Below are 23614 nucleotides of genomic sequence, written 5' to 3'. Positions count from 1 at the left end.
AATTTTAGAAGCAATATTTCTAATTGGATTTAGCTCTATAGTGTTTTCAGTCACCTGCACAACACTAGCTTCTATTTAGCTCTTAAAATATCGTGTGTTTATGAATAGCTACATAAAATCATTATCATCAAGACATTTATCACTCGTATCATTGAATTATCAACAGGAAGTGGCCTAAGGTAAAGAAATTTTATTCTACTTTTGCTTTCACTTGCATTAATGTCCTATGATAAAAAAAAATTATACAAAGAACAGAATACAATTAAAACATGATTAACCTTAGCGGAGAATGAATTATGAATTATACAACCACTACATTTGATCTTCACGAAAGCAGTGCCTTGCAACAATATTGCTATACTATTAACTTTTCCCCATTTTGACATGCTACAGTTAAAACAAACATGTCAGTATTTTATGTTATAGATTAACATAAAGTAATGCATATTTGTAAAGTAGAAGGCAAATGATATAGTCTCATTTCATGAAAATAATAATGTAATATTCTATGCAACTACAAACAAGCAAATCATAAGTACAAAGAAGCAAGATTTAAATATTTACAATCGTTTGAGATACAGTCACTTCACTCAGGTGACCTCGATTCCATTCCTTCTGACACTACTAGCACCTAAACCTCTATTAAAGTGATCACTTATTTTGTAACATATTTATTTTCTTTTTTTTTTGTAGTAATCAGTTTTCACTTTGGCATTAAAGAGTTTTTTTTTTTTTGTAATTTTGTTTGTAGTGAAAAGAGCATGGTTTGGATCATGACTAATTTGTAAAAGCAATAAAAATGGTGAAAACATCCAGGAGTGTCAATACTTTTTATGTAAGTAAATTGGGCAACGCAATAATGCTCCTCTGTGACTTATTTCAAACAACTGACAAGCAGAAGGTGGGGATTCTGTATTTTACTTAGCCAATTTCTTTTCTTTACAATAGACAGTAAATAATTAAGGTGAAGAAGATCATAAAGAGGTGCTTATATTCCTCTATGAGCAGCAGTCAGACTGCCTGTCAGGTTCATTCGTCACTGATATAAAAAGCAAAAGTAGACAGTAAGAGAGAGGAAGGAAGACATCTAAGAACAAATGATGTATGTCAGGAATGCTGCTGGTGAAAAAAAAAAGATGCACCACATCCTTCCAGGAAATTATTTTTTTTTTCTTTTCAGTGTTTAATGACCTACAAGAGAAATGAAAGTGATCAAAAGCAACCATCCTTTTTTTATAACACAAGAGATTCGTGTGAAAGAAAAATTTGTGCTTTGCGGAATCAGATAATGATATTTATCAGTTTGCTTTATCCTACGTACATCTAATCTAAAATAAAAAAAAACCTGATCATTTAATAAGCTGAATTTATGACTAAAAAAATTTGAAAATGTACTTTTAGAAACATATCTTTACAACACTTTCGGCCCCATCAGACAAATGAAAAGCCCTGCCAATGTGTTTGCGTAGATCCATGAAAGTACAGCACAAAAAACGATGCCCTGCTGGTGTCTAAACACGCAACAGCCCACAGAGCATGGTGTAAACTGTCTGATAGGGGATGTAGGTCAAGCCAATGTCAGAACACTGAGTCACATGGCTTTGTGTTTCCTGCTTTTATGCATTTTTTTTTAAACTTTGTGTTCGTACACAGCGTCATATTAGACTCCAGAATTTAACCATTGCCTTCCTACACTTTATTTACCCCAGCTGGGTTATTTTCTGCAGTTAACAAGATAGCCAGTTTTAAGATTCATCTGCTCATCAAGTATTCCTGCCTGAGTGACTTTCTTTTTTCGAATGAAAGTAAAAAAAAAAAAAATTCATCACTTTCTTGAATAAGCAGGGCACCAAAATCCAACTTAACAGACGTTTTGTCATTTCACAATTCACTCTGCATTGAAGTACATCAGTTCTCAGACCCGATCTACTTCAGGTCTGAGAACTGAAGTGCGTAGCAACTCAAGTACAACTGACTTCAGCTGTTATGTCAGACTATCTAACTTAGCAACTTTATTTTAATTCAATAGGAAGTGTCCACTTTGGCTTTTTATTCAAGTACGTTTTTTGTTAATGGAGACTGAGAATCCATTTTATTTTTGTTTTTGGTTGTTTTGTTTTAGTTAATCAGTTCCAGTGTTATGTGTTCTTTTGAAAATAAAGTGTATCTATCTATGGTAGGAAATAGCATGCATTATTAGTCATTTCCATTAAATCAGTGTCAAAAGGTCTTGAAACAATATTATCGTTTATCGCAATATTTTTTTTATACAATTAATCGCTCAGCAAAATTTGTTATCTGACAGGCCCACTTGAGAGTATTATAGTGCTTTTCCTTAAGATTGTTTTAAGGAAAAGCTGTTTTCTTTTCATTGATCAGAGATGATCAATGAGATCTGATTCCGATCTCTAACCGACTGATGTGTGAATTTCTACCAGATATGACCGGAAACAACTTGGTGGAGCTTGCCTTGAATAATGAAAAGTGGAATCTGTGGACTGAATAAGACAGCTAGCTCATTGAGCTAAAATAAATCCCAAAACTTAATGCCTATGCATGTTAAATCTTACTAGACGGGAAACCAAGAGACTGCAGTAATTCATGAAAGCGTGCCACCCTTTCCTTCCTATCTACAATCATCTCCAGAGCCCGAGGCCGCCTGCTGCAAAGGATCCTGTAAAAATAAAAAGAGCGCTGCAGGGAACCACATCACACAGAGACAGAGTGGGACAGCCCAGAGGTTTGGGCCATGCTGGAGTTTCACTGCTGGCCAGACAGGCTGTGCCTCTCTCCCACTCATTTCCCTTCAAGGAGAAAGTAAACACAGGCTTCACCTACAATTTCATCACATTTTCTGCAGCAGAGCGGGTTTATTTATAACTTATACAAGCCGAACTCTGCAGAGTAATAACAGACTGAGGAGTGTTTAAAAAAAAAAAAAACTGGACTCTCTGGGAGCATATGTGATCTGGCTGAGGGCTACCTACACGGCTTAAGCTAAAACAAAGATAAAGAAAGCAAAAAGAAGTTACTCACAGCACACACAAAGCGTAAGCGCCGTTGACACTCTCGCTGTCCCGCACCAGAAAGCTGCCGTCTCTCCCCGCTCGAGCCAACAGCTCCTCGGCCGCCGCGCGGCTAAGGTCCCGGTGGTACCACATCGGCGGAGCGGGCCCCAGCGGAGAAACCCCTCCGCCTCCTCCCCCGGCCATGGCCACAGCCCTTCAAACAGGGTTCAACTCGAGCCGCTTCCCGTCTTCTCCGACAGAGACAAACAAGCAACAGTAATACAAGCCCAAAGAGGGAAGCTGGGAGGGTCAGAGGAAGCGGAGAAAAGTTAACGTTATCCCAGCGGAGGCAGCGGCGGGGCTACAAGCTGTTAATCTGTGAAGTTAGTTAAGACTGTTTGCGGCTGCTCGCCTCAGTTCCTGAAAGGCGCACCACCCTCCTCTTTCGCTTCCCAGTCCCACGGAAATCAGGGTATGTAAATCCACGCAGGACACAGGGCAGAAACAGCGGGGCACCAACACAGTCAGCAACCGTGGCGTGTCAAAATAAAGCGCTTCCTGGTGGGAGGAAACGCTTTATTTTGGAAGTTACACCAAGAGGGTCTGTTAAAGGGAACTGGTGGGATTTTCTCGAGTTTATTTCCGGTCGGCTTGATTCAAAAATGAGTCTGGATGGAAGGATGATGGAGGAGACGGAGAGGAAGACAGGAGACGACACAAAAGCCAGGACACATTCTGCATCCCATTCAGTTAAATTGTCAATGGAGTGCTAGGTGGCTCGGCTGGTAGGGTTGTCCGGGGTTCGATTCCCTATGTGAAGATTGTTTATCACGTGTAATCTTATTTTTAATGCGTTAATTCAAATAGTACACATTTTCTTCACTATGTTGCTTTGGTTGTATGTTGGCACAAACTGGCACCTAATTATGCTATTTTTTTTTAAAATAGCATGGTGTAGTAATGAAATACTACACCATGCGATGAAGAATGAAAGGATGATTCTCTTTTGCATGAATGTACACCATGCAAGTATTTTCAACTTGCTGCATTATGTTAGTCTGGACAATTTTATATTAGATTGATCTCTAAGTTAAATCAACTTTTAGTCATATTGAAAGAAGGTATCAAAGAGATCTTAAGGAATTTTCCTACTCCACATTGTTGCCTACATTGGCAACCCTTCACTAATGCCAGAGGGATTTCCTCTATGGGTACTTACAGCCGGTGGGAAGACCTAGCTCTGGCAGTTTCTCAACATGCACTGTAATCCAGTTATGCAATTCTATTCTTTCCCAGACCACACACATTTACACACAGACGATGTAGCTGCCAATCTAAGGGCTTGACTGACACACCACAAGAACAACAACAACAAAAAAAAAGCCTGGTCACTAAAATGGATGGTTCGAATAGTCACGCACACAAAGTAAGAGGTCGACATGCAGCGAGAGGTGTGTGTGGCTGTCTTAAATGTGGCCGATGATCTCATAGAAGCTAAGTATTAATAACAGCCAGGTTATTTCTGGTTATAGCATCACTCTATGTATCTGTCTGAATGTGAGCTAAGTATGTGGCCTAGAACAATAACTAAATCTGCAAATAGAAAGCATCAAAATTAACTAAATATTAGATCTACTTTTTTAAGTTAGATTTTTTTTTTTTTGCTTCCTTATTGTATCTGTCTTTGGTTTTTGTAATCCCAAGCTATGCAAACATCACGACAAACTGACAGCGTCCACAACTGTACAGCTTCTGCACATGCAACACAATAAAAATTCTTACATAGTTGCTGTTGTGTGCATTTGGTTTGATACAAAAGACAAAGAAGTCATTTCTTTTCATTTGTGACTTTTGTAAACATGGGATATCCACTCACTAGGAACAGAAATTAGTCTGAAGTAATGTTTTCACCAGTTTTCCTTACAGTTTTCTGGATAAAATTATTTTAATTAAAAACTGTCAGATGTTTTTAATTGCTATTTATCTTAAGTATCAGACTAGAGGAGTGTTACATGTTGTGCCAAGCGAACTTATTAACAGATCTGTCACGATTACAATTTTTTCTGAACGATAAATTGTCCCAGACGTTATCACGATAAACAATAATATTGTTCTTTTGAGACCATTTTCAAGTAATATAGTGGTAATGGAAAAATAATGCAACAACTCATTCTCAAAGATCAATAAACTGTATATTCTGGCAAACATTTAACAATGGAATTCTTTAAATATCTAAAACAAAAAAAGCAAAACAACAAATTATCTTTCAAAAAAAGTGATAGTTGAGACCAAAGCACCAAACTGAAGACTTTTGTCATCCAGTTTTTGGTGGAAAGAGAGAGAAAAGGGAAAAACGATAAAAAATGTAAATGGGAATTATTGAGTTTGTTTTAATTTATCATGCAATTAATTGATTTATTGCTTATTGCAACAGGACTATTATTAATAACCACAACATTAACAGGTACAGTTGCTTGCATACATATCTCCTGAACTTTTTTACATTTTGTCACATTGCAACCAAAACTACGTGTTTATTTTAATGGGATATGTGACGGACCAAGACAATATAGTTCTTAACTGTGAAGTAGTTAAGAACTGTAACTTTTTCTTCATCTTTTTTTTACCCATCTTAAGGTGACAGAGAGCCAGTTAGTGGTTTGATGATGGTAAGGATACACAGAACCATGTGCACAGTCCAACCTAAAGTCAATATAAAATGACCACACATGCAAAGCCCAACACAAAGCCCTCTTAATGTTTGAACGTGAAAGCTTTTTGTTCTAAGTTGACAGCAGTAACCACCAAAAAAAAAAAAAAAAAAAAAACCCATTTAATCGTAAACACATGTATTGGTTCTTGTGTCTTTTGTTTTCATTCATTATTAACATCAACAAAGCTTTCAGTTTCAGAGTAAGTGATTTAAAAACCCACTGTCTGGTGTATTGCTCAGACAAACTCATGCTGGTGTGGTGGATGGCTCTGGTGCTCCACAAAGCAACAGACAGGGGTTGGTGGTCAGTGGGTGAGCGGTGAAGCACATCCTGTCACGTTGCTAGTATGTCACAATCCTAACAGAAAGACACACAACCACGAAGAATGGGCCAATTAAAATAACGTGCTTGTTTGTAGATTGTGGGAAGAAGCAGGAGTTCCCTCCTAGAACCAGGTGAGTGTTCAAACTCCACATACAAAGGCCTAGAATAGCCCTGAGACTCCAAAACAGGAAAGAAAATGATCAGTGATGAACCAAGCTGATTTGGAGTTACAGAATAAGGATGGAAGACTTAGAGGTTTTGCCTTTAGTTGGGAGGCTCAAAAACATTAATGCCAGAATTAACACAATTCTAGAATTAAACTATTTCCATAATGGGAGAAGAAGTTGTGGTGGTTGAGGAAAATAAATACTGTACTTTCCGCACTATAAGGCGCACCTAAAAACCTTCAATTTCCTCGAAAGCCGACAGTGCGCTTTATAATCCGGTGCGCCTTATATATGGACCAATATTGAGCCACAACAGGTCTGGCAACTACGGTAAGCAGCCGCCGACTTCATTTTCGCCCATAGAAGAAGAAGCGCGCGGTGCATGCTGGGATAGTTGTCAGAATGCTGGTTTGTTAATAAAGTTTGACTGACCTATCTACTTGCCGACCGTCTATAATCAGGTCATCTGCGGGTCATTTAGCACCACGTTCTCCATGAACATGCTGTGCGCGAACGGAGAAGGCTGACCATCGTCTGGCCACGCCCCGGCCCAGTCGCGGAAGGCTCCCCTCCCAACCGGAGACGGACTGATTCTAGAATTGTTGATATTCTTTATGTCAACAAAGTGGCTTTAGACATTCATCCGGGGTGCTTTGACTAGGGTTAGTTACCAAGGGACCAGCCCCTACACAGGTATTTAAATATTAAGTGGAATCGCCCTTTAGCTATTGGAAGCTGGAATTGGAAACCAACTTCAGCTTCGTGAAAGACGGCTGGTTCTCTTCTAGGGACTACTGTGGAACCACTGGAGATTATGGTGCAAAGAAGAATTTTACATAAAATAAAAATTGTGGAGAAGCCTAAGCATTCTCTTCATAAGTTTGTCATAAGTGTCTTCAATCAGAGGCTTCTTCTGTTTCGCTGTCATATTGACTGCTACAGACAATTTTCCTGCCCACTGCCATCAGCATCTTCAACAACTCTTTGAAGAACTTTGAATAAAGTCATTCCCTTTGGGATCAATAAAGTATTTTTAATTGAATTGAACTGAATGAAACGAGTTCAGGAAAATTTTATATATACTATAACTGAAAGCCTGGAATATCATGCTATTAAGCATTTTTTTTATTTAGTCAAACATTCTAGCTTAATAAACAGCATATAGGTGTTTGGGCCACATTTGGGAATAGAAGGTGGCAGTGACGTATTTCTTTTGCTTTTTGCCAGTCACCTTTACGACTGAAAAAGAAGAAAAGCATGCTCAATCTTTAAAAAAAAAAAACACTCAGAAAAATGTTTCTCAAAACACTTTAATTACTGAATCTATTGTAATGTAAGATATGGCAACAGGGTCATGCTAGAAGATGGTTACAAAGAAAGACGTGGCAGTCAGGAAGAGTAGCGTTGTCACGGGAAAACTTTGGCCCCGCTGAGCGGTGTTGAGGTAGTACTCGGCCACCTTCTTGTTGGGGTTTGATCCTGTGAACCAAAGCTGCATGCAGCGACCAGAGTCTTTGGTAAGGGTGGTGTAAAGGTAAGAGTTGGACCAGATTTGTTCACACATGGATTTGGGTGTTGGATAGATATCAGTCCATTTTCTGCATTGACTGCCTGCAGGGCACTTGTTGATACCTGTGAGAGAAATGTGGAGACATGCATAAATGTTACATAAAGGAATACAAAGAAGTTACTCATTTGTACACATAGTCAAACATATTGTTCTATGTCTGTGCTCTTTGCTTCTCGTGTATCTTACCAGAGCTCCAATCCCATCCCTCGTGCCAATTTGTCTTGCAAGTAAAATCATCCTTGCAGTCTTCCCACCACTGTTCACAATCCTCTTTACAAAGAGGCACGTTCAAGATCCGTTCCTTTCGCCAGCTTTCATCTGCCTAAACACAAGGGACAACCTTCTTCTATAACAGAATTCTTCACAACACATGAGTTTTGCAAATAAATCAGTGTTCTCTGGTAAATCAGTTATTTTTTTTAATAAAATTACATGAGTGAAAAATTTCACTTATGTCTGGTCTTAAAGCCCACCATGGAGTCAGCTCAAGTTTTCTTTTATAAATCACAGACTAAGTAGTTTTCACAATTAGTATTTGAGCTTTTTGTGAAGATTGACTCCTGGTCCTGTCATTTGAATAAACTTTAATGAAACATCCAATTTCATCTCATACATGGTTCTTGGATATATCATCTCCTCTGAATAAAAACAAAGCAGCCACTCTTAATGCCTTACTTTATTGCCTGAATTATTTGAAATCACAGATGGCTCTGAGTCCAAAATGACCAAAACCAATATAATGCTGTCGGGACCCTTTGACCATTCCTCTCACATAATCTTAATCCTTTAGAAACAATCAGGAAAACGTTTTCCAATAAACATATGTAAATCTTTATTTTGTGCTGTTTTTTTTTTTCCACTCTTGGATCATTTTCTCATTTTATGTGCATAACTCTAAACTTTTTAAATTTAGACAGTTTTAAATGTGTTTAAAAATGAACTTGACATTCACCATCATCCAATTAATCTGTAAAGTATTTTTCATAAATCTAATTCGAGCCAACAAGACGCTTAAAATGAACTTCAAGTTTACCATTTTTGGTCAAATACTTTTGCTGCCATCTAGTGTTGCTATCTCACAGACACACTTCGACAATACACACCGATTGTATCCAGGGTCCTAAGTGTGGGGAACACTCATAGAAGCAAGTGTCCTGGATGAAATGTTGCTTGCACTTGGAGCTCATAGCACCGCAGTGGTTCCAGTTGAAATAATACAGGTAAGAGTTGTCATTGTGAGCCTCTTCGCTGGTGTTAGCAGTGCAACATGCATTCTCACGCCAGGGGGCACACTGCAAAAGAGGATGTTACATCACGACTTGAAGTTACCGCTTGAAATAGCCTTCTTTGCTGTTCAACGTCAGTAACACCCTGAATGTTTTTCCTAACCTGACCGTACAGTGCTCCCTCAGGGCCAGGCTCCACTTTGTGATGTTTTGCATTCATGCACATGTTGAGTTGGTCCAGACACAGAGCGCCACTGGAAAGGGTGAGCAGACAGCCCAGGAACAGCAGCATGGCTGTAGAGGGAAAACAACCTGTGGAGGTTTGTTATCACGTGGCCAAGAAAACACGAAAGCAGCAGCCATTCGCTAATAGTACTTTTCAAAAATCCAGCTTAATCTGAAGGGATGTCTACCCATTTTTAAACCATTACCAGAAAGAATTAAAATTTGTATTCATAATTAACTTTAAGAGAACTTGTAGTTCCTCCTTCACTCCTTGCACATGTCTTTGTGTTTTCTTTTTTAATCTTGTTAGCACAGAGTAATGTTAAGATTATGTGAATTATTTAGGTTGCCTTCATTTGTCACTTTTAGTCATTGTATTCATATTTTATTTTCAATCTAAATCTTCCACCTGCATACCTGTAACTAAGTCCTTTCAAGCATCTACCCCTACTACTGATATACAGAGGTAGCTATCTGTGTTTTTTCTAGAGCGTAAGACTAAATATTCCCACTGCTGGAACAAGTGGGACGGCCACTGCTCAAGGCCACAGGACACCTGTATCATATATTTGGCAATACAGTAAAAAATATTAGTCTACAAGCTAAACGTTTATTAGAAGTGGAGTTGTGACTAAGTTAAAAACCATAAGGGAATCACCTACTGAGTTGAATTCAGACTGCTATACACAATAGCATGCAAAGATATTTAAGTTTTTGAACACTATCAAACTGTAATAAAAATACATTATTTTCTATGTAATATAACTGAATCGTTTCAAGCCTCTGCCCCTAGTACTGATACTAAGTACAAAAGCTGCTATCTGTTTTTTTTTCTAGAGTGTGAGACGTTGCTGTTTAGTGCTGTTCCATAATTATGAAGTCGAAGGGAAATTATAAATGGTTTTTAAAATTTGTTTTACAAAGTGTGACATTAATTTCCATTCATACTAATGCCAAAACTTTGTAGAATCACCTTTTACAAAAGTACAACTGCAATTACTGTGAGTAATATTTCTAGCAATGGAAAACAATCAGGACTTAAATAACGTTGCTGTGCTGTATTAGCCCCTATATATCTAGAAATAGGGTATTTGCTACATATGGAGACCACACATACAGTTTAGTCTTTTCTCAGGATACAAAATCAAAACTTTTACCATAGACTAAACATATCACAATTTCTTTCATAGTGTCAAAGAGTCTTGCTTTTAGACTTAGTCGAAAGAAATAAAGAACAAATCTCTTTTACCTTTTCAGTTTCTGTCTTGACAAAATTATCAAGTAAAACTTTATCCCCAGTCAACCTCGAGCACACTTCTCAAGACAAAACAGGAAATTCAAAGCACATACATTGAACACTCCTCTCTCAAGCTTCCTGAGTGGAGTGTGGATGAAGACAAATCCCTCCATAACTAGTAAGTAATTTGTTTCCAAAGTTCAAAGTCTAGGTCACAGTTGTAGGAAATAGCAAGAACAGGCAAAAACTGAAGTGTGTGATAATCTGAGATTTTATTACATGTGGTAGGAGAAAGTTTGGCCAACCTCAAGGTTGTTCATCCGCCCTCTCCTACCTACATGTGATTGAAAAACTTACATAAAATAGCATGGTGAGTCATTAGAAGAAAAAAGAAGCATTCCAGATATCTTTTTGCCACACTCGTGAGTAGCTGGTTTAGATGAAATATTAACAATTCACAGTATGTTTTTAACATGTGAAGTCACTTGGGCTACAGCAGATGTTGTATATTATCAGATCTGAATAAACATCCATAAATCTTATAAACTGTGGGTGGAAAAAAAAACAAAGAAAGGCAAACATTCAAAAGAAAAAAAAATTGAACATGTCTTGAGGCTCGTATCATTCATTTGTCAGGGATGAGAGTACACTCAACACACATTTACATGTTGTCATGTAAAAATAGCTTCTGCTAATGGTAGCAACTTTGGGATTACCTGTACCAGTGTCAGTTACAGTAATTTCTTCTGAAAGCTCATGAGCTTCTGTTTGCTGTCAGTCATCAACACCAAACTTGACTGAACCAAAACTCTGTGCATTGTTTTATATTTGGGGTATCATACAAGTAGATATTTGATCTTTATTTTTGACATTTTGAGAAATTTCGAGTGTTGAACTGTTCTTTTTTCTGGTTAATAACAGATGAGTACAAATTAAGTCTGAATTTATGATCATGCTTCAAACAACAAAGAGGAAAGAAGCTTGTATGCTCTCCGTTTTCTTACATTTCCATTACAAGTTACACAAACATGCACGATACTAGATTCACGTTTTCTTAGCGTCATTGAGTCAAAGATATAAGCCATTGTTTGAAGAACAATGTAAATTTTGCTTCTGTATTGGTGTTGTTGGGACATGCGCTTAAGGTATTTTTTTACGCAAGCGGAACACTTCTGAGGGGGACTTTATAGATGAACACCGCTTGTTTCCGGTTTTCGTTGGTTTGAATTATTTCGAAGCAGCAGCGAGATACTGACAGGTACAGAGTTTAATATCCCTGAAAATATTATCCTTTATGGTTTTGAATGTATTCTAATGATTCTTTAAATCTTTTATTTAAAATAGTATACTATATTCCCGAATTTAAAAAGTCTTTGTGCTGCTGTTGTGTTTCAGGGCGAGCTCTGGATTTAAAGCTCCAGAGTCACATTGACTTGTTTTTGGACTTATTCTCTGAGAGTCATGTCGACACTGTTTCCGTCCCTGCTCCCGCGGGTCACCGAGTCTCTGTGGTTCAACCTGGACAGACCTTGCGTGGACGAGACGGAGCTGCAGCAGCAGGAGCAGCAACATCAAACTTGGGTATACCTTCACACTCTGCTTCCTGTCTTCCCTGCTCCCAGTTCCCGTGTTTTTAAACTTATGATCTCTGGTCTCTTCAGCTGCAGAGCATCGCGGAGAAAGACAACAACTTAATGCCCATCGGGAAACCTGTTTTTGAGGTAATCGCAGGCTGAGAATAAACCGTTTTGCGTGGTTTCCTAGCGTGAATAAAACACTCTCTCTCTGTCTCTCTCTCTGTCTCTCTCTCTTTCTCTCTCCCTCTCTCTCTCTCTCTCTCTCTCTCTCTCTCTCTCTCTTTTAAATCACATTACAACCACAACTTCAATGTATTTTATTAAGATTTTTCTGTGGTAGACCAAGATAAGGTTGTGCTTACCTGTAACTGGTAAGTGGAAGGAAATTATGAAACTTCCAAATAGAATCCGGTGCAACCATTTATCTTTTGAAACCACTTATTAGCAAATAGATTCCATATCTGTGTATTTTACTCTTAATATAAATATATAAAGCACTAATGGCTTTCATTATTAGTAGCTTGGCAGGAAGGGGGAGGATACACACCAAATAGATCAGGAATAGAACCTGGGACTTCTGGGTAGAAGACCATTACTCCTATACATGGGGCAGGTTCTTTTCCACCGAGCCATGCAATGCTAAAAATGTCGAAGAAGATGCTCTGGGCAGAGGAGATTTAGTCCTTAAATATGCAGCCAGAGCTACAATAGCATTAATTAGATTAAGCATGTCCACATGTTAGTCCAGACTGGAATCAAATTGAGATTACATGGTAAGATTTTAAATAAATGTTTACACGAAAGCTGGTTGTCTTTGTTGCAGTAGCTCACAGTGGCTCTTCATTTGAACTGTCTGAACTTGAGCTGTTTTTTGCAGAAAAGAAGGAGCAACAAACTGAGTCTGTAGATGCTCACAGAGGGTTAGAGATGTACCCCAAAAGTTGAAGTTGGGGAAGCTTGAAGTTGTAATTGTGGTGAAGGATGGCTCAAACTCAGGGGGCGTCCATGCACATGCATGCAACACTTTTCAGATCTCTTGGTGTTAGATGTTTTTGAAAGCTGTCCAAGAAGCGATATAAATCGTTAAGTTCATTGTAGTTTTTATTTGATGGATGCAGGCAGGTTATGAGGAGGAGGAGGAAGAGGATGATGAGGATGAGGAAGACAGTGAGGAAGACTCGGAAGATGAAGAAGACATGCAGGACATGGACGAGATGAATGACTACAACGAGTCGCCTGATGACGGCGAGATCAATGAGGTACCTTAATTTAACCTTTTAATGTAGCTACCGCCATCACTTGTTGTTCTAATCAAACCCAAAATAGATAAATATGCCCTTGTTTCCCTCGGTCAGGTGGACATGGAAGGAGCAGACCAAGACCAGGACCAGTGGATGATTTAAAGCAATTTTCTGTCGCAATCGGCGTCTGGATTTACACTCGCTACCAAAAATGTGACTGATGCCTAACCACTCTGTGACTCAGATATGTTTTAATATTTGTGCACCTGGGATGAAAATCTAGTTGAAACACATTAAGATACTTCAGGGGAGCGTTCAGGTGAATCTTAAGCTGTGATCCATCAGTTTTTAAAGCTGTAGACATTGTTGGACATTGCTGTGAAGTCTGCTGCCTGGAACACACTCAGAGATGGGAGATTTGTGTATAAATACTGCCATTGGTCCGCATTTCTTGTTTTTAACTGCAGGCTTACTTAACCAATCAATCTGGTTAAAGCTGCTCCAAACCTGTCAGGTGCCCTGACGTAGACCCAGGGACTGTTTTGCACACACTCAATCCAGCAATCTGCCATTTAAACTTTGACCTGGTCATATCTTAAGTCATGTGCTATGGAGATGTTCTGAATTGCTGATTCAGGGAATATTGCTTTGGTCAGCAAAATAGTTTACCTGTAAAAACAGCCCATCTTTAAAAGAAAAAAAAAAAAAAGAGTCCACTTCTCTTTTATTGCAGTGCTACTGAATTGCGGTTGTAAACTCTCCTTCAGTAGAAGGTTTAAAAAAAAAAAATATATTGTAAAATAGTAATGTGTTCAGACAGAATGCTCTCTCAGCTCTCTTATCTTTATAGTTTGCAGCTGGGAACAAATGCTCTGATTAAAGTTACAGGTCTCAGTTAAAGGTCATCACAAAGATTCACTTTTTTGAGAGATTATTTTTTGTTCTATTTGTATTTTTGATTTTATTTGCTATAAATTAAACAGCTATGTATTTTATTAGTGCTTTCTTGTTGTTTATTGGGATAAATGTTAAAAATGTCTAATATTGGGTCAGGATTATGTAAATCCTGTTTAAAGGCTGGAAAAAATTTTAATTGTACTTCTCTGGTGAGAGTCCAACATTAACTTTCTTTATTTCGGTGTTTAATTTCTGGAGCTGGGCCAGTGAACTGAAGTTTTACAGGAGCTCTGATGTCAAAGTGCATTTAAGTAACATATACTTTATTTGAAAGATTTTATTTATTTTATCTCTGGTCTTGGCGTTTTCAATCCTGATTTTAATGCTAGAGTTAAATCAAAATACTTTTCTACAGTTTACACTAGTATGAAAATATGATTGACAGATTGAAATCTAATTTACTAATTAGCACTGACTCTCCAATGACTCGTTGCTCGTTGGGGAATATTTGGGTGGATACAGAAAGCTTCACTTTTTAATGCTGTTTCACATCTTCAATAAAATCTTAGGTATAAAAATAGAATGCCTTCCTCATTTACCTAGAAAAAAGTAGTTCTGATATTAAAAGTAAGCTGGATTTAAGTTTCAACTGAAAAAAAATGCTTTGATACAAATAATTTCTTTGTAACTCTAGCAGCATATTTATGGTCAGTATCCCATTGGCAGGTGAAGCTATGTCACATCGTCAAAGTCTTTTGACAAAAAAAAGTTCCTTCCAGGATTGTCCAGGAAGTATTGTGTTTGGCTTAATTCATTCCCTGCCAAAAAGATTTCCCACAGCATGATGCTGACACTACCATGTTTCCCTGTGAGTATGGTGGTCAGCAAAGTTAGTTTTGCATGTAAGCTATTAAGAAGAATTTTAGCCTCGTCTGACTTGGGCATGTTCTTCCACATATTGTCTTTGTCCCATAAGCATAGTTTCTACTGGTCCCCTCTTTTAGCTACTAGCCTAGATTACCCCTTCAGACATTTGCTTACACTGGATTTTATTTCAAAGTATGAGAGCAAACATGGCTGACTGCAAAGGCACAACTCAATTTTGAGATAACATTTTTAAAGCGTTTTAGAACCACTAATCACTTTTTTTCCCCCATCAGTTGCTACTTTGTCTGTCACGCACAATCCCAATAACATAATCAGTCATAAATCAGATCATTTTTACTTTGTCAGTTTTCTTAACAAAATTGCTATAAAATTATTCTCTGTCATTATTAACATGTATTCCAACAGTAAAGTAAATTTTATTTAATTCCCTGGTAGATCAGCTCAGCCATCCCATCCCTGATGCCCTTGCTGTACTCCAGCGTGGCTCGGTGGATCTTCCACTCATACAAGCCGCATTTCCGGAGGTATCGGAGAAACTTTGGAGCCCCGGGAAACAGCACATTGTCAGCCACAATCATAGACCCTTTTCCCAGCAGACCATATCCCTCCAGTAACTGAAACAAACAGAATGGAACAATGTTAATGTTTCTTTATTAATCTACTAGCTGTTTATTTATTAATCTACTACCTGTAGGTCAGGCAGGTAGCATTTCTTCCAGTGGTCCATGAAGACAAAATCCAGCCTCTCCAGGTTGTAGTCGGACCGCAGCCGAGGTATTACTTCATCAGATGGATTCACAATGAGCTCCACCTGAAGATGCAAATAGATGACACAGAGCAAAAAGTTTGCATTAAGGGGGATTTCACGAGTAGCTGGCCATTTCCTGCTGTCTCACCGTGTCATCGTCAAATCCTGCCAGACGGATGATTTTCTCAGCAATGGCTGCGTTCCCTTGATCCATCTCTATGCTGTAGAGTCGGGCCCCAAGAGGAAGAGCCCGGGCGATTCTCACGGTGCTGTATCCACAATGAGCTCCCAGTTCCAGCACTGTTAAAGGGCTTTGCTCCATCAGAAGGCGGTCCAGGATCTTACCTAAACATCAAAAAACACTCACAAGCTCTAGCAGGTATGAACTCAGAATGTTCTTCACATCAACACTTCATGCACACTGAAGTAAACGGATTCCCTGCCTTTTTTAGGCCCAATGTTGCTGATGAACTCCACTTTGCTGCTCCAGTAATCGAAGGCGTCCAGGATGCTGTCTGGGTCCCCAGGTGTGGAGTTAGTCAGAACGTACTGGAATGCACGCTCTTCTCGGCTCAAACCGGTTACACAGTCCTTCCAAATCCTAACCAGAACCGCCCGGTAGAACAGCACAAAGTAGTAGCGGTACCTGATTATCAGTGTCAGCAGAAGGGGAAGAAAAGCCAAAGCAATAGCAGGGGACACCATCCTTGAAGAGAAAGAAAACGGGAGATGTATACATTTTATTAGAAGTGTCATGCAATCTCATTTATTCTTTGACAGCGGTCTTCAACTCTTGGACTGGACTCTATATCAACTCTGATATGAATTTGTTATAAAAGTATTACTGATTGCACTTTAAAAATTAGGTAACTTTATTTTATTAAAGGTAAAGTTTAAACAGTAATGATTTATTGGTTAATGTCAAGTTGTCATATCAAAGACATTTTGAATAATGTCAGCTTTGTATTAAAAGTGTCATAATTTACCGAATGACGCTTTATGACAACAGTCATAAATATTCATGAAGGCTTATTCATGTTCATGACAGGTGTCATGTCAGTCTTATTCACCCCCCTTCAAATAAAGTGTTACCGAATACTGAGTTTCTAAATAAGGAGAGGTCCAACCAAAACTTTGGGAATCAAAATACATGACCCATTTGTTATTTTGTTCCTTGTAGAAAAGAGCGTAACTTTTGTATTGCCACCATTTTGAATATAATAGGAATGACCTGTGACCTGTGTGGACATGACAGACTCTACACAGACGACATGCAAACTTGCTTCAAGGCAGCTGTGTAAATAACACTACGATCATTTGTACATATTGAACAGTTATCTGTTGTAAGAGCTATTACAAAAAATACTATTACAACCAATAGTATTTGGAGATAGCGCTACATATTTATTCTTCATAAATAAATATTAAACTCCATGGTCACAATTTGGATTAGCAAAATGTTCCAACAGCTTTAATTACAAATTGTCTACTTAAAAGAAATGTAGTCCTTTTTATATCAGCTCCAGTAATATTACCATACCTATATCACTACAAAAAAACTCTATAGTTATTATTATTGGCTCATTAATTGATTTTTGTTTTGAAACTACTATATTTTTGGCAAGTTACTATATACTTAGCTGAACAATATTAAAAATGTATAAAGTATCACGGAAGGATGCTTCTGTATCAACATTCTTATGTGTGCAAATTACACAACAATGACTTACTGTTCTATGAATCTATCTGTTATTTTGAGCCACTAAAGCAATTATTTCCACTATATATTCATTTTACAGAAGCAAGATGATTTGTCTAAACTTATTGCAGTCTTTAAATGACAGAACTATTAATTTGAATTAACAATTATGTTGAAATACTTTCCATTTACTTGCCTTTTCTGAGATTGGCGGCTTAATGTACAAAGCTCTATAAACTTTTGAGACAATTTATCGTACGTTTTCATTCTTAAGTCTATGAGAATAAAATGCTCCACCATTCTCAAACTGCATCCACAAGCTCTCTGCTGTGGATCGTATGCAAATAACAAATGTTCAAATGAAAATAGTAAGAAAAACTTACCTGTTTTCTAAAGAACAGTGACTCTTCACTAAACAGAAGTGAAAAGAAGCAGACCAGCTGAGCAGGAGAGGAATGCACCTGTATCTGAGAAGCTCGGACACTCTGCAGTTTGAATAATTTATGCATCACGTGACTGACAGCATGTACACCGTGATTATTGGCAGTTGTTTTAATGAAGGTAACGTAAAGTTGAAACATCGGTTTGTCTGCTTTTATAATGAGACGTGTTAGATCCCCATCTGCCGATATCTAAACCAGAGCAAATTATGTGTGTAGGAGCAGACAGTGATACTGATGGAGGCGGCATGAAACCGATATATCAAGTTAACATCAACAGGTGTGTTTCTGTGGAGTCCAATTTCTGTCTTCACTGAGTCATGGTGGAAAGATAAAGAAAAGAATGAGCAGAAAATTCATGCAAAACTATAACACAAAATGTAATAATACACTGATGGGGTTTAATTAAATACAGAGGGGAATATTCAAACATAGCAAAACTATGTGAGATACATACAAATTGGATGAAAAAAGTTAATTAATATGACTTGAGAATTTCTTTATGATGTGGATATTTTCTTTCTGCATGCAAGTCAAACTCCACAAACATTGTCGTTGAAAGGCTACACTTGATGTGAAATAGTAACTTTCCAAACGTTGCATCACCATCACTGCCTGTGCAACTTCACCACAAATAGTTGAAACTGCCAACAATCAGAATACAGCTCTATGTCTCATTCTTCAGAGTTGAAAGGTTTTCTAAAACATAACAAATCAAATAAAGTAGCATCTTGCAAGTCTGAATTGTGTAACAATCAGGCTGTGGACAACTTGAACTGAAAACTGATAACGCCAGATATATATATTTTTTATTATTATTTCATACTTTCAAAACATGGGAAACATGCATTTAGAACTGGAAATGTGTATGTGAAAAAGAGCTAATACCATTTCACACGGTGAAAAGGATAAAAGCGGCCTCATAGTTTACAATTTTCTAATGTTGTTCAGTGTCATAAAAAAATGTTCTCCTCTGTTGATGCTTCTGTCCCCTCAGCCATTTAGTTTCTTGCCTTAACTCTTCAGATCCTCCCCAGGCCCCCTGTTGAACTATGCCTTTTCAATAATTAACATTTCTAACAAAACCAGCAGATGTTTTGCTTATTGCACTAAATGGAATAGGAAATGGACACATTTGTCAGTACAAACACAAAAACAAGCTTCCCACACTGAAGGTATTTTTTTTATGCTTTCTTATGTTTAAAGTTTTTTTACTTTTGTCCTTGAGTTGTCAGCTAGTGCATCCTCAGCATCATCAGCTACTTAAACTACTTCAGCATCCTTACTGCCCATCTTCAGATTCATTGTTACTACATTTATTTCTTGCACCAAACCTATTCAACTTAGATATTAGATATACTTCGCTTCCTCTAAGTCTTTTTGTCATGTAAATATGCCTACCTTGTTAGAAAAAGATGTGGTAATGCAAAAAAAAAGCAAACTAATTAATAAAATAAATTGCTTTATTCACAAAAAACTATGGGTTATCGTCAAAATAAGCTTTTACTATAGAAACAATTACTCCAGTTGGAATATTCTCAAAATCAATTAAAAGACTACTAATGCATGATGTCCGCTGTAATGGAAAATGGGTTAAATTCTAACTTCATCAGAATACAAATCCAATTCTGAATATTTACAATTTTAATAATCCCTAGCAGTTAAATCACAAAATTTTAAGGGTGTCATACAACTTATGCCAGGTGGGAGTATCTACTCAGTCTTTAAGGGTGAATATTTTTGTGATGTTGTCTCTCTTTTTCTCAGCTGTAGTATTTAGGAATGGTTGTGTCTGTTAGATTTAGGCAAATAAATATAAAATGTTACTGCTAATAGCATACCGGCTCCATTCTGCAGCGAACTGAAACGGCTACTTGTTTACAGCTCTGGACAAGGCTTCTTCAGAAGACTTCTGATGAACTTCTTTAGCTCTTTGTCCTCTCGGGTCCACTTAACGAGTCGAGTCAAAATGAGTCTTCCTTCTTCAGCCTGAGCTAGGGCCAGGAACCATCCATCTTGGGGTCTGTTCTCCAGCCTTCCTCCTCTCTTTGCCTTTTTTTTGTCAACCAGCTCCTCATTTTGCTCTTGCTTGTTGTTTGTCTCTACCAAGTCTAAGCCGGGACAAGTACAGCCTCCTTCCTGCAGCCACAGAGCCCTGTGGGTCATTGCGCCTCCAAACTCCTGCGCCCTCTCTGCACCTCCCCCTGCCCACCTCAGGATGCGGCTGCGGGCCACAGGCACCAGCTGACGGTCGCCTCCTACTGTTGAGACACTGTCCAGACGCATCTTTAAAGCTGTGACGTAGAAGGAGAGATTTTAATGCTGTTTCTAAAATGTCACTTCAGACAACTTTCTGATCTAAAAATGTATAATGTCTATGCAAAAACATCACATTAAAACGATTCAAGTCTTCCTGGATAAAAAAGGAGAGGAATGTTCTGAAAGGCTACGTTGGTTCCTCACCGTATGGACTGTGGCAGAAGTTTTCCTGGATGTCAGACTCTCCTTCAGCAGTCAGAGAGCAGGCATCACAGATGATACTCCCTGTGGAAGGGAAAGAGAAACAGGATTGTAATTCTGGCTGTCTGCAGTGGGGGCAGAGAACAGAGGATGAAAACAGACTTCATCTCCAGAGCAATAAATTCAGTGGTCACATCAATAAAACAGGCAAAGAAACAAAATGACATGAAAGAACATAAAGACAAAAAAATACAACTACAAGAAAAACTCTATGTAAAAACGTGTAGTTAAATAAAAAGTAAAGAAAAAAAATCAAAGAAAAACAAATATACAATCTTCATGTTATAATAACATTTTGGATGGAATTTCAAGTAACTTATTTTAGTCCTTTTTAGCTTCTCCTATTGAAATGAGAGGTTGTAGACACTCAACCACTCAAAAATATACCCAAACTGCTAATGGCCAATTTTCTATAAATATAGGAAGTAAGCTGTCTACTTAATATTGAGTAAAAAGCAAGATATAAATTACGTCACAGCGATCAGAAATCTCAACTTTTTTTCCAGAATCCACACAGACCTGTGCAACACAGCCACTTCAGTAAAGAGACATAATTATCCAGAGGTTTGACTTGACTTATCGTTAATGCCTACCATCTGTACGGATTACAATGATCACAGTCGTTGTCAGGGCTTGTTTAGTATGTAAATTTCAGCCAAACATCTCAACCTGACCGAAGAAACCCCAAATGGAAACAGCAGTATCAATTAATCACTATTAACATAATAACAAGGAAAATGTCGTTCATTTATGTCTATATCTGTTAGGTTGGCTTGTAAGAAAGATGTTAAGGCCCCACATTTGTTTAATCGCGACACCCAGTGGGGACCCGAACCTGATATTGGGAACCACTGACTTGGGCTAAATTTGCATTAAAATGAAATGCAGCCAGTAAACAAATAAAGTCTACAGAACGGTGCCGTGAAAACTCAAACTGTGTGATGTGTTGTTTGAATTAGAGTTATAGTTAAAAGTAGGAATATGCTAAAGACGCTGTACCTTTCAGCTCCTCCTCGCGCCTGACCTCCTCTTCAGTCCGCTCCTCCAGCTGTCCGGTTGCTGGGATACAGAGCTCCGTCCCGCTCGGGAACCGAGAGCAATTAAACATCTCGGGCCAGGGGAACCCGAAGGCGCTCATCACGGGCACGCAGCCGTCCCGCACGGCCTCGCACAGGCTCCTGCAGGGGCTCACGGGCCCGCCGAGCTCCGGCAAGCACACCGGGGCGAACAGCGAGCACAGGAACTTCTTGGTGTCCTGGTGGCACAGCTTGGAGATGAGCGGCAGCCAGGCGGCCGACTGCTGCTGGGCCTCTTTCAGGGAGTCGTGGCCGAGCAGGTTGGGGATCCACATACGCCGGTAGCCGATGCCTTGGCACAGAGACAACGTGCTGGGGATAGGCTTACAAACCGAGCGGACCGAAGAGCTGAACCCGATGGTTGGAGGTCCGAGCAGAACTGGATCCGCAGGGTCGGAGGCATAAACTACACTGAAGAGCATGAGAGAGCTGAGCACAAAAACAGACATGGCTCTGGTAGTTTAGTGAAATGTTCGCAGCTAGCAGCACTGCCTGGACTTGACTCTCCTTAGGGTGTAAACAAAGAGGTGTTTGGTAGAAACAGGGGGTAATTAGAGGGCAGGCGCCTCCCAGTCATCATCCCACCCCATCAGACTAACTGACTCAAACTTAACAGGACCAGTTCTACTGGATCAGTAAACACTAAGCACATCACACTCATTATAAATGCTACAAATACTGTGCCTTGGGAATATTCCTAAACCTTATCTTATTTCACATTTGGTCATGTTGCAGTTACAAACTTAAATGGGATTTCAAGTGATAGAGCAGATTTTTAAAACAATATAAATATGTGGTTTCCAATATGTTTTACAGATAAATTTTATATAAAAACTGGGCAATTTGCTTTGATCTACAGGAGCTGTTCATGTATAGAGTTGTGATCCTACTGGTAGGTGAACCTCTTCCCCAATCTCAGGTTTTTTTGGAGCTTCTAGGTTTTCTACCAGAAATACTCTGGATTTACGTCAGAGTATTTCCTATTTCTGCTGACAAGCATTTTCACAGCATGACACTATCACTATTTACCATGTGGATAAAGTTTTGGGGAGGGAGTAGGGATGTAGAATGTATTTTAACATTGTGTCTTTTGTATGTAGCTAAAAAAGTTCAACTTTGTCTAATCTGTCCAGAGCAATGTGGTCAACACTTACTTGCACAGTTTTTTTTTACTGTCATCAGTTAAAAAAATCTTAAGAGTCTCAATTGCATCAACCATCTAAATATGTAATTAAAAATAGATTCATTTCTTATGAAACCAATAAATCAAACTCTATTATCACTTAAGGTGATAATAGAGTTTACGTCTTTCATGGAGTGTTTCCTATTTCTCTTTCTGGACATTTGTAAGTTTCACTGTTATTTGTTTTTCTAATAATACGTTTTCAAGCTTTTTATATGAGATAGGCTGTCAGAAATGTAATTAGTAAATAGAATTAAGGGGCTGAAAATAAAATGTAATGATATTAGAATTATGGCAGCAAACCAGCAAAACGCAAAGAACTTTGCAAAGTTTTTCAACCAAACTAACCAACTGAATTCAAATGCTGTTGGATGCAATTAATGTTAGCTAAAAGATTACTAGGGCTTGAGGACTTGTACTCAGATGAAAACTGCCTGAGTGAGGATTATACTCAGGCAGGTATGGACCCTGAACGATTTTTGAGGGACGCGAAAGAGACGGGTTTCAAACGTGGAACCAAAGAGGAAAAAAGAAATATGGTGGAAAAAATTATTTGGCTATTGATTTATAAGTCCAGTCATAGAGCTAGATATGCCGCTTGCAAAATGAAGCACACTTTATCTGTCCAGAAAAAGCTTGCTCCTAAACTCTGGGAAGAAGTAAAGAACATAGATTGTCTTTTTTGACAAGATGGAAAGAAAACTATGTGGAGATATCTTTCAACTTCTCTCAGGCAGTGATGATTTAGCTAGATAATTGGTGTTTAAGATGATAAAAAGTGACAACCCAATAATTATTTACAAGGTTATACAATTTTTCAATTGCCTGCCTCCGAGTGAGGACCTACCTCCAAGTCAGGGCTGTCCTCCGAATC

At 38.4% G+C, this 23614-nt stretch overlaps 5 protein-coding genes across 11 annotated transcripts in view; 1 reads left to right on the top strand and 4 right to left on the bottom strand.

The window, feature by feature from the left end:
* inppl1a (inositol polyphosphate phosphatase-like 1a) overlaps nt 1-3540 on the bottom strand; it is a 34721-nt gene extending 31181 nt beyond the window's left edge. Inside the window, exon 1 of one of the 2 annotated variants that reach the window (XM_015022578.1) lies at nt 3037-3540. In XM_015022578.1, coding sequence (XP_014878064.1) covers nt 3037-3212 — 176 coding nt within the window. In that variant the 5' untranslated portion in view covers nt 3213-3540. The remainder of the gene's footprint in view (nt 1-3036) is intronic. The other variant, XM_015022570.1, reaches the window with a different exon arrangement.
* A 3967-nt stretch (nt 3541-7507) lies between these two features.
* Nucleotides 7508-10574, bottom strand: folr (folate receptor). 2 transcript variants are annotated; one of them, XM_015022515.1, is made up of 5 exons: nt 10484-10574; nt 9173-9303; nt 8887-9075; nt 7970-8105; nt 7508-7845 (listed from the first exon to the last, which is right to left on the bottom strand). In XM_015022515.1, exons 2-5 carry the CDS (start codon nt 9299-9301, stop codon nt 7571-7573), a joined length of 729 nt encoding a protein of 242 aa, XP_014878001.1. In that variant the 5' UTR covers nt 9302-9303; nt 10484-10574; the 3' UTR covers nt 7508-7570. The 2 variants fall into 2 exon arrangements, with proteins under 2 accessions (XP_014878001.1, XP_014878006.1); XM_015022520.1 differs by having other exon boundaries at nt 9173-9321; nt 10484-10564.
* On the top strand, nt 8985-14387 carry anapc15 (anaphase promoting complex subunit 15). Of its 5 annotated transcripts, none has more exons than XM_015022563.1 (5): nt 8985-9003; nt 11931-12052; nt 12133-12192; nt 13167-13307; nt 13404-14387. In XM_015022563.1, exons 2-5 carry the CDS (start codon nt 11933-11935, stop codon nt 13449-13451), a joined length of 369 nt encoding a protein of 122 aa, XP_014878049.1. In that variant the 5' UTR covers nt 8985-9003; nt 11931-11932; the 3' UTR covers nt 13452-14387. The 5 variants fall into 5 exon arrangements, with proteins under 5 accessions (XP_014878049.1, XP_014878018.1, XP_014878042.1 ...); XM_015022532.1 differs by lacking the exon at nt 8985-9003 and adding an exon at nt 10585-10649 and having other exon boundaries at nt 13404-14284; XM_015022556.1 differs by lacking the exon at nt 8985-9003 and adding an exon at nt 11101-11719 and having other exon boundaries at nt 11867-12052.
* A 1035-nt stretch (nt 14388-15422) lies between these two features.
* Nucleotides 15423-16599, bottom strand: tomt (transmembrane O-methyltransferase). The gene is made up of 4 exons (XM_015022503.1): nt 16266-16599; nt 15971-16167; nt 15763-15885; nt 15423-15688 (listed from the first exon to the last, which is right to left on the bottom strand). The coding sequence occupies exons 1-4, from the start codon at nt 16576-16578 to the stop codon at nt 15491-15493; spliced, it is 831 nt and encodes a 276-aa protein (XP_014877989.1). The 5' UTR covers nt 16579-16599; the 3' UTR covers nt 15423-15490.
* A 1746-nt stretch (nt 16600-18345) lies between these two features.
* On the bottom strand, nt 18346-22275 carry sfrp2l (secreted frizzled-related protein 2 like). The gene is made up of 3 exons (XM_015022493.1): nt 21481-22275; nt 20425-20505; nt 18346-20255 (listed from the first exon to the last, which is right to left on the bottom strand). The coding sequence occupies exons 1-3, from the start codon at nt 22004-22006 to the stop codon at nt 19840-19842; spliced, it is 1023 nt and encodes a 340-aa protein (XP_014877979.1). The 5' UTR covers nt 22007-22275; the 3' UTR covers nt 18346-19839.
* Nucleotides 22276-23614: the final 1339 nt, after the last annotated feature.

This window comes from Poecilia latipinna, unplaced genomic scaffold (genome assembly GCF_001443285.1).
Source record: "Poecilia latipinna isolate Pla-1442-1.1 unplaced genomic scaffold, P_latipinna-1.0 Scaffold87, whole genome shotgun sequence".
In the NCBI taxonomy this organism is placed as follows: domain Eukaryota; kingdom Metazoa; phylum Chordata; class Actinopteri; order Cyprinodontiformes; family Poeciliidae; genus Poecilia; species Poecilia latipinna.
Note: the sequence above shows the minus strand (reverse complement) of the source record. Positions and strands in the feature narration are given on the sequence as shown.

Bases quoted from the DNA above. Each gene is read 5' to 3' on its own strand.
- anapc15 (XM_015022532.1), top strand. From the start codon at position 10,625: ATGAAGACAAATCCCTCCATAACTA. The intron at 12,053-12,132 runs GTATACCTTCAC...TGGTCTCTTCAG, and splicing joins AGCAGCAACATCAAACTTGG to CTGCAGAGCATCGCGGAGAA. The intron at 12,193-13,166 runs GTAATCGCAGGC...TGATGGATGCAG, and splicing joins TCGGGAAACCTGTTTTTGAG to GCAGGTTATGAGGAGGAGGA.
- sfrp2l (XM_015022493.1), bottom strand. From the start codon at position 22,006: ATGTCTGTTTTTGTGCTCAGCTCTCTCATGCTCTTCAGTGTAGTTTAT. The intron at 20,506-21,480 runs GTACAGCGTCTT...TCCCTTCCACAG, and splicing joins GCGCGAGGAGGAGCTGAAAG to GGAGTATCATCTGTGATGCC. The intron at 20,256-20,424 runs GTGAGGAACCAA...TCTACGTCACAG, and splicing joins CTTCTGCCACAGTCCATACG to CTTTAAAGATGCGTCTGGAC.
- folr (XM_015022515.1), bottom strand. From the start codon at position 9,301: ATGCTGCTGTTCCTGGGCTGTCTGCTCACCCTTTCCAGTGGCGCTCTG. The intron at 9,076-9,172 runs GTTAGGAAAAAC...CCTCTTTTGCAG, and splicing joins AGGGAGCACTGTACGGTCAG to TGTGCCCCCTGGCGTGAGAA. The intron at 8,106-8,886 runs GTGTGTATTGTC...CCTTGTGTTTAG, and splicing joins TAGGACCCTGGATACAATCG to GCAGATGAAAGCTGGCGAAA.
- tomt (XM_015022503.1), bottom strand. From the start codon at position 16,578: ATGACACTTCTAATAAAATGTATACATCTCCCGTTTTCTTTCTCTTCA. The intron at 16,168-16,265 runs GCAGGGAATCCG...TTTGATGTTTAG, and splicing joins CAACATTGGGCCTAAAAAAG to GTAAGATCCTGGACCGCCTT. The intron at 15,689-15,762 runs GTAGTAGATTAA...TGTTTGTTTCAG, and splicing joins GCTACCTGCCTGACCTACAG to TTACTGGAGGGATATGGTCT.